At 36.4% G+C, this 9,699-nt stretch overlaps 1 protein-coding gene across 1 annotated transcript; it reads left to right on the top strand.

Moving 5' to 3' along the window:
* Window positions 1-1,762: 1,762 nt before the first annotated feature.
* Window positions 1,763-3,007, top strand: LOC127103825 (eukaryotic translation initiation factor 4 gamma-like). Its single transcript, XM_051041066.1, has 2 exons — window positions 1,763-2,364; window positions 2,710-3,007. The coding sequence occupies exons 1-2, from the start codon at window positions 1,763-1,765 to the stop codon at window positions 3,005-3,007; spliced, it is 900 nt and encodes a 299-aa protein (XP_050897023.1).
* The last annotated feature ends 6,692 nt before the right edge of the window (window positions 3,008-9,699 follow it).

Below are 9,699 nucleotides of genomic sequence, written 5' to 3'. Positions count from 1 at the left end.
TGAGAGTAACATCCATATCTTTTGTTACAATACTACTTCCATATGTTTAAGTAAGAATCCTATTTTTCATTCCAGAGCGAAGCACATAGAAATTAAACATCATTTTATCAGAGACTATGTTCAGAAAGGGGTAATAAGTTTAAAATTCATAGATACAGACCACCAATGGACTGATATCTTCACAAAACCCTTAGCTGAAGATAGATTTCTTTTCATGCTGAAACATTTAAACATGGCAGATTACCCAGAATGAATCTAAACTCATGCTTCTCTTCTGATTTGTTAAAATAGGCTCTGACTTAATCATTTGATGGTCATCTGGTTCTGGTTCTGATACTTCTACCAATTATATGTTATCTGGATTAGAATCCTTCTAAATCAGAACCTTTTGGTATTCTTGATGTCAGAAACATCAACACGCGGCCTCTCAAACGTGTGGCCTTGAATCTTCTAGATAACTGCCTAGCTCAGAACTCAAGAGCCAAACTGTTGAGATCTCTTCGAGAAGTGTGCATATTCTTGAGATTAGACAACCATCATTAGCTATATTTAATACTCTCCAAGCGTGTCAACTCAGAATTCTGGAATAGTTATTATTGTTGTTTCATATTCTTTTAATACGCTGTCGTTTTGCATGCTAATTGGTTTTGTATATATATTTTCCAAATTTCTCACTTGCACACTTTTCACTCACAAACCTACACAAACCCTCTAGTGCTCGTGGTTCTCTACAACTTCTTCAACCTTCATCAACAATAACAATCTTCATCTTCTACAACTCAAAATGGATTCTTAACAACAACATGTTTATGATTATTCTCAGCAAATGAATGCTACTGAACAACATGATGACGCCCCACAACAAGCTGCTACTCAATCTACTACAACCTCAAGAACTGCCTACAAAGAACCTCACGTTCTTGACTGTCACCCTCACATAAATCTTGCTACGCCATTTGAGAAGCGGGAAGTTTTATCTGAACTCCTAGTGGATTTTGACAACTTAAAGCGAAACGACATTGATCTCACTGAAGAACTAGAGAAACAAGGTTGGGGAAATTACTTCAGGAAACTCTATGGTCCAGTTTACACCTTCCTTGTAAAGGAATTCTGGAGATTTGCAGATTGTGACGGCCAATACATTGTCTCCTACATCTTCGGGGTAAAAATGCCCATCACAGAGAAATCCATATCCAAGCTTCTAGACATGGAAAAGACAGGGGGTAGAAGGATTTACAATATTAACCCTAGGGAAAAATACATGTCTCATGAGATAGTCCCCACTATATTCAATCAGAATCCATAAGGGAAAACCTCCAAGAACAAGGAACTTCACCAAAATCTGAGGGTCTGGTTGAAGATTATTCTGGGAAGAATCCACCATCGTCCAGCATCAAATTCATCGGATTGTATAAATACAGATCAAGAGTGCATCTTGTATTGCCTTCACAAAGGATTGAAGCTGAATCTACCATCCTTACTCTTCAAATATCTGACGGACTCAGTCAGAGATACAAGGAACAACATGAAGCCCATAAACTACATCCCTCTGGGGAGGCTCATCTGTGACGTCCTGATAGAAAATGGGAAGGTGGACCACCTTATCTCCATCAACATGATGGAAGATGTAACGGTAGATGTTGGCAAGCCTCTGAATGCAAGAAATCTGAAGAGCATGGGGGTCATAGATAGAATCTTAGTCAACCCAACATTGGACACCTCCTAGGATGCTCTGAAGGATCAGAGGAAGATACCTCATGCAATGTATCTTTTCTCTAAGATAGATCCCCCAGAGGTTATTGCTCATTACCTTCAAAATATGGCGTCTCAAGGTATTGACATTTCAGATTTCTCTATGGATTGGCTACCAGAACATCCACCTAATTTCATGAAGAGGATGAGAGATCCCTCTGAGAGGAAGTCAAAGAAGAAGACTCTGAAGATTGGAGCCTCTACATTAACTCAAAAGCTACTTGCGCCTCTGGATTCCTCTGCTCCAAGTAAGTCATCTCTCTCTGAAGCTCCTTTACCTTCTAGGTCTAAGCAAATATCTTCTTCCCTACCTCAACCATATCCCACATACTCTCCCTCTGAACCCATTATCTCCATTCGAACTCCCTCCGAATCCCACAACTTTGAAACAAACACTTCCTCACCCACTCTACAAAAATTTGACCTCACAACCACAACATTTCCCGTATCTGAGGCCCTACTTTTTAATGAACCCATTTCACCTCCCTCATCCAATCCCTTATCTCCTCCTTATTATGACCTTTCCTCTCACGCTGATCATCCAGAAATTCCTAACCCTTCCTCTCCCACCTTGGCACAACTCCAAGACACAGCAAACTCTGAACAGACTCCGTCTGTCCTAGAAACCTCTGTACATACACAATCTCTCTTCGCGCCTCCCTTAGCACCCTCAATAACTCTATCATCCTTTGAACCTCCTACTGAACCCTCTGAAACCAATCAAATTCCCTCTGAACCAATTAATCCAACCTCTGAACCTGAGCCAACCCTGGAAGAGGTATTTTCTTTATTCTCAGAAAGCTCAACTGCGAGGCTCAGACAGCTATCTGAACAATCCAATCTAAGTGACAATCCTTCTGAATTAAGGACTCACTGGAATGGATTTCTCATATGGATGACATCTGAGGTCTTTAAGCTTAAAGGATTCTCTAAATAAGTCAGAAATGACTACATCAGAGGATCTGAGGCAAGACTAGAGGCACGTCTAGTCAGGGAAGCTGAAGAGAAAGCACGAAAGGAAGCTGAAGAAAAGGATGGGCTAGAAGCTGAAGAGAATGCTAGAAAGAAAGCTGAGGAAAAAGCTATGACTGAGGCTTCTGCTGCAGAAGCTGAAGCCGACACTGAAGAAGCAGCACGCATAGCTGTAGAGGAAGTTGCAAAGTCTACTGAAGTTGCTCTGACTCGAGGTGCATCATCGACATATGCCATTGCTCCGTTGGTGCTCCAGACTCTGGAAGAACTTCAAAAGGAATAACAGCTTATGAGAGCCAGACTCGACAAGCAAGATTCAGTTAACTCCAGCATCCAGAACCTTCTTACCCATCTAGTTCAGAGGATGCCTCCTCCTCCAAACCCTTTGACACCCTAGGCTTTCTGTTTTGTTTTTTTTGTTGTAAGTGCTTTTTCCTCTAAGGCTTTCATATCTGTATTTCTCTCATCTTATCTAATGAAGCTTTATTTTGCTCTACATATTTTCTCTTACTATGTTCTTTTTTAGTCTGACAAAAAGGGGGAGAAATAAATAAACAACCTTCTAATGAAATAAGTATCTAACTCTCATATTGCAATGCTTACATTCTAATACTTCAAAATAAACTGAGTAGTCTAAGTTTTCTTACAGGATGTATCTAAGTTAATATCTGAGAAACAAGCTAAGCAACATAAGAGGCTCTGGTAAGAAACTTTAAACTCTCTAAGTATCAGATTTAGGGGGAGCTTGTATATCTCATGGGGAGTCATATTGTATCTGACTCTAATTCTTTTTCCTCTCCATCTTGTGAAGAATCATTGTTTCATCAATGGTCTGAAGTTTTTATCAGCATCAAAAAGGGGGAGATTGTTAGAACAAGATTTTGGTTCTGCAATTTATCTCTAAGTTTTGATGATAACAAAGAATGAAACAATTTGGTACCCTAATAAATTTTCTAAGTGTGAAGGACTCTAACGTAAGATGAATCTGATATAAAAATATCTAACATCACACAAAGTGCAGAACAGCTGACTCAGAATAAAATAAATCATATCTGACACTGAGTACAAGCATATCCAAGAAAATCACATATAGAATCTGAAGACAAGGAAGAATCCAAAGACTCTGATGAATGTACATATGTAGACTCTGAAGACGCTCTATCTGAAGATCAGTCAAAGAACTATCTGAAGACTCAACAAACAACTATCTGAAGTAGACTCAAACTAGCAACTATCTGAGGAATACAAGATCTGCGAAAAGACTCTGATTTCCGCTCACTCTGATTCACGCCCAACAAATCATCTGACCAATCAAAATCAGAAACTTAACAAAGAAGTATTCTAAGTATGGTATGAATCTCTATATGGATAATATTCAATATACTCCAAGACTGCTATTTAAAGGACAAGAAAATTAATATCATGAAGTCCCATTATTGGCAAAGATATCATCACCAATATTCTCTCCAACGATATCATCTCCAAGCACTATAAAATTCCTCACTGTCATCATACCGCAATACGAAGTTGTCACACAAGAATTCTGCATCTACACTTTGAATCATATACTAAATTCTTCTCATTTTATAATTCAGTTATCACACACGAGTTGTTGCTCTTAGGGTGATCGTTGATCATCTGTTTTTTTAATTGTGTTCATCTTGCTTATCTAGAAGCGCCAAACACATTCTTGTAATTCTCAATAGTTGTTGTAATTCCTCAAGTGACTTGTGAAGTCTGTAGACTTGAGAGGGCTAAGAGATTGTTGAACTCTTAGAAATTTGTTGTAATCTTTATAGATTATTGGATTAAGTCCTTATTGAAGGCAAAATCACCTTGGTCGGATGGACTGGAGTAGCTTTGCTTTTCTAGTGAACCAGGATAAACTTATGTGTTGTTTGTTATTACCTTGGTGTGTGTAGCGTTGCTAAAAGTTTGATTTTTATTGAAAACAATTCAAACCCCTCTTTCTTGTTTTTCTCTACCTTTAATCGGTATCAGAGCTTCGGCTCTGTTATTGATTTTTGAATCAAACACTTAACAGTGTTGAGAGATCCAACGTGAGAAAAACATCATGGTTAACACCAATGAAAGAGATAGCTGCAACACCAAACCTCTAGTGTTCGATGGAGGGAAATTTGATTATTGGAAGGACGTAATTGAAATCTTCTTCCTAGGCTACGATGCTGACCTATGGGACATTGTTACAAATGTTTATAAACCACCCATATCTGCTCTTGGTATCTTCATGGCAAGAAGAAAAATGAATGATGATCAAAAGCGTGAATTCAAGAATCACCACAAAGCCAAAACTATTTTATTGAATGTAATATCCTACAATAAGTACGAAAAGATCACCAACAGGGAAACAACTAAAGAAATATTTGATTCCTTAAAGATTACTCACAAAGGCAATAATCAAGTCAAAGAGACACTAGGCTCTAGCCTTAATCCAAAAATATGAAGCCTTCAGAATGGAAGATGATGAAGTTGTTGAGGTAATGTTCTCTAGATTCCAAACTTTAGTTGTAGTACTCAAGGTTTTGGACAAAGGATACACAACTACTAATCATGTCAAAAATATAATCATAAGTTTTCCAAAGAAATGGAGACTTATGGTTACTACTTTAAAGTTATCAAAGAATCTGAACAATAGAAGCATTGAAGAACTCACCAGCTCCCTCAAGAGTCATGGGATAGAGCTAGAGGAAGATGAACCTCAAAAGAAAAGAAATCAGTGGCTCTAAAGTCTATATCAGAAAGAAGAAATCCAGAAAGGAACAAAGCCTTTCAAGCTGAAGAAGAAGACGATGATGACTCTGAAAAGGAAGATTCTGATGATGAAGAAGAGTTATCTCTCTTATCCAGAAGAATCAAACAACTCTGGAGAAAAAGAAATAACAACTTCAGAAGACCTGGACATAAGGGAGATCGTCCAGAGTCAACTTCCAGACGCAGACCAAACAAAGAGGTAACCTGCTATGAATGTAAAGAACTTGGACACTACATAAATGAATGTCCAAAGCTCAAGAAAGACAGTTCCAGAAATGAAGGATTCAAGAAAAACTCCTTCAAAACTAAGAAGAAGGGACACATGGCTATCTCGGATGACTCTGAATCTGATGCTTCAGAATTTGATTCTGAAGAGGAACAGGCAAATGTTGCATTCATGGCTACCACATCTGGAAGTTCATCCAAAAAGGAATCTGACTCTGAAGAGGTATTTTCTTATTTTTCTCGTTCTGATCTAGAAAACTATTTATCAGAATATCTAAGCTCTTATTAGAAGCTTCGACAAAAATTCAAGATCCTAAGAAAGGTTCATGAAGAAAATGTTGAAGAGTGTGATAAGCTTGAGAAAAAAGTTTCTAAACTTAAAGAAAACAATTTTATCCTTGAAAAAGAAAATGAATTTTCAACCAAAAAATGTTTAAAACTTGAAGAAGCTCTTTCCAAAGCTCCACCAACTTCTGACACCATTATATATAAATATGAAAAATATTTTCATAAATTTCTGAACAATGGGCTTGAAAGAAGCAAAATGGATTCTATGATTACGGTGTTAGTCACAATAACAAAAGAGGAATTAGATATGACTCTGATGAAGATGATTTAATAACTTCTGCAGAAGACAAACCTAAATCTCCTTTTTCTTATCATTACACACATGCACAGACACAAAAATTTAATAATGCTAGAAAATCCAAAGTTTCAAGAAACTCTGGGAGAACTAATCATAAAGGACCCTGTAGCGGTAAATTCATGATCATCAAGTTATGGATAAGCAAGACATCAAATAACAAGAGTCGCCACCGCGCTTTTATTGTTTCCAAGGGGAAAAGGAAAAAGTACGAACAAAACCTAAAAGTAAGAAGTTTTCAAATCAAAACTAATAAAATGTCAGAGATTACAGGTAAGGGGGTTAGTTACATAGAGAGAAGGTGTTAGCATCCAAAGTATCCTAGGTACTCCTAGGGAGCCCTTTTTTGTGTGCATATGTATTTTGTACAAAGTGATGTTTACAAATAAATAGAATGGGGGGATGAGAAAAGAATTCATTAATTATATTTTTTTATGTTTGACAAGACCTTCGGACTTGTGCCTACGTACCAACATAAAAATGAGGGATCAAAACCTCGTAGTTCGTGATACAAATTTCAAAGTGGGTGCATTGCTTTTAACAAAAATTAAGTTTGGAAGGCACAAAGACCTAAATATGGTATGAATGAGTTAGTTCTTTTTTAGCTTTTAAAGTTTAGGTCAAGTATAGTTAAGTCTATTATATGTTTGATTAAGAAAAGAAGTTTGAAAATGCAATGGCATAAAGCCAAAGTTTTTAGTTTGCAAAGTGGTCAAAATTTAGAAAATAACAAGTTCAAACAAAGAAGTTTTTGAAAGGAGGGAGAGACTTTGAAATTAAAGAAATGGGGAGGAGATGAAGAGACTAATCCTATGCACAAAATTAAAAGTTAAGAGTTGAAAAGATTTGACCGATGGGTAGCAATCCAATAGGCAAGAATGCCATATAGAAATCCCAAACTCCCTTGGATATTAGAATCAAGCAACAAAAAATGCATACAATATTAAATTGAAGAGCAAGGCATCAAATAAAGATAGCCCCATCCAAGCTTTAGCCACTCCATAATCTTCTTCAAATTGGCCTATGTAACAGATGAATTCCACAAGTCACGGGTTCAAAATAACAGCTTCATAGTGATCATATTGCATATGAAATTAAAGGGATCTTCAAAGATGTATCGGATGAAGTTTTAAACTGCAAGCACTTGGTTTCACAAAAGTAGGCATTGGCCAAGTCCTTATTGCATAGGGAGGTTGCCTAGATTCTAAGTCCAATTGTCCAAGATCAAGTCAACAGTCCACACAAAAGTTTTTTAGAGTTTTTGTTCTTATTATGTACATTAATGGTCCAAGACCACACAAACAAACAAAATATACACAAGCAAGATATATCACACAATATGGTCCAAGTGGACAAAGTGGAAAGGCATTAATATAAACAATTAGAATGGTATGAATAATGGCAAATAAATAGAGCTTAAAAATTAAAGTGCATTAAAATAAAGGACTTGAAATTAAATGTTAGTTGTTAATGAGTTAGAAGTTAATATTGTTTTGCTTTTGCTTTTTTTTTAAGTCATTCTTTGGAGAACACTTATCACAAGCATGGATCCTTAAGCCAAGACATCTTCCAAAGAAAGGAAAAAAGGTCAAGTTTCCATACAATACCATGAAATAAGGGAGGCTTACAATCTCACTAACTAGAATGTTAAGCCTTTTTGTATCAAAAATTTAGCGTTGTGTTAAGCAATCCTAATTGGACTTATGTAGAAGTCACAACTATTTGAGGTCGGGCAATAGAATTTTGGTGTTAATGCATGTTAGAGACATAGTATAATGGACTATGCTCATGAAACATATTGTAGTGGGGTATTTGTTACCTTATGGTTTATTGACTAAACCAAAAGTAAACATACAATTCGAGTCGTCACCGCACTTTTATTTGTCCAAAGGAAAGGCTAAAAAGCGAACAAAAGCGAAGTAAGAAGTTTTATCAAATCAAAAACTAAGAAAAATGTCAGAGATCTAGGTAAGGGGGTTGGTTATGAAATGGGAAGGTTTTACGCACCCAAAACATCCTTAGTACTCTAAGGGAACCTCTTTTTGCAAATGTGTGTTCTAGGTTGGTATTTGTGAAAATATGTGCAAAAGATTGGAGGGATGAGAAGAGAATAGATTATATTTATAGTTTTGTTGTTTGAATGGATGAACCCATTGCCTACGTACCATCACAAAGGTAGGATCAAAACCTCGTAGTTCAGGGTAAAAATCTCAAAGATTGGTGAATTGATTTGGTCAAAAGCCTTAAGGTCTTTTGTTATCAAAGGGATAAAACTCAACCTAAACCAACAATCCACCATGTGAGGAAGGCTTCAACATGCTAGTGAGGGGTTAACCCTATAATAGGCATGGAAGACTTATAATCCAACCACTAAGGATGAGGTGATACTTACATCAACCACTATGATAACTCAAACCTATGACTAATGTTTATGAAAAGGTTTTAACAAGTGGCCATTGGAACCACAAAACAACTTGAAGTGAATTGCCTTTACAAGTTAGATTTATTTACAAAATGAAGTCAAAGTTGGATTAAGATTTATTCACAATGAGTATTGATGAAAAAAATTTGAAAAAAAGTCAAAGGCATAAGGCCTAGGATTCTAGTTTGAAACAAAGTCAAAGTTTGCAAGAAAAAGTTTTGGCTTGGGTTAGAGTGAGGAGAAGAAGAGAAGGGATAGTCCTAAAGCATACAAAGATAGGAGAGAAGATAAAATCCTTGGAGTTCCTTTTCTTGAAATCATAGAGATGATTCAAGATGCTCATTTCCTTTGGACTTAGCAAACAACAAGCAATCACACAATTAGATTCAAGCTCCTAGGATCTCCATTTGGCTTGTCTCTCTTAACTTGGTTACTCATGACAATGGTCCTCCTTATTATCTCAAGGTGGAATCCCTATCACACAAAAGCAAATATCAAAAAGCGCACAACACAATAAGAGGAATGGACAAAGAATAAGTTTTGGAAGGGAAGTCCTTTGAAGTCAACTTTGAAATTTAGCATTCTAAAGGCATGAGGTCTAGTTGCTCTTCAACAAATTTAGCATTCTAAAGGCATGAGGCCTAGTTGCTCTTGAACTCCTTTAAGCATAGGTAAGTCCTAATTATAAGTCCTTTCTCCTTTTTGCATTGGGTTCACACAAAACAAAAGCAAAACCAACACAAAACAACAATATATTTATATACAATAATGAGCTCAAATGAGCAAAAAAAGAAAATGGCATAAACATAAATATGTGCTCAAGTGAGCAAAGTGAAAAGCAATATGAATAAATGAGCAAGAAGTAAATTGCATTAAAGAAAATTGCAAGAAGTTAAATAATCAAATTAAAGTT

The sequence above is a fragment of the Lathyrus oleraceus genome, chromosome 7, assembly GCF_024323335.1.
Source record: "Lathyrus oleraceus cultivar Zhongwan6 chromosome 7, CAAS_Psat_ZW6_1.0, whole genome shotgun sequence".
In the NCBI taxonomy this organism is placed as follows: Eukaryota; Viridiplantae; Streptophyta; class Magnoliopsida; order Fabales; family Fabaceae; genus Lathyrus; species Lathyrus oleraceus.
The sequence above is the reverse complement of the archived record's forward strand: the minus strand, read 5'-3'. Positions and strand labels throughout refer to the sequence as shown.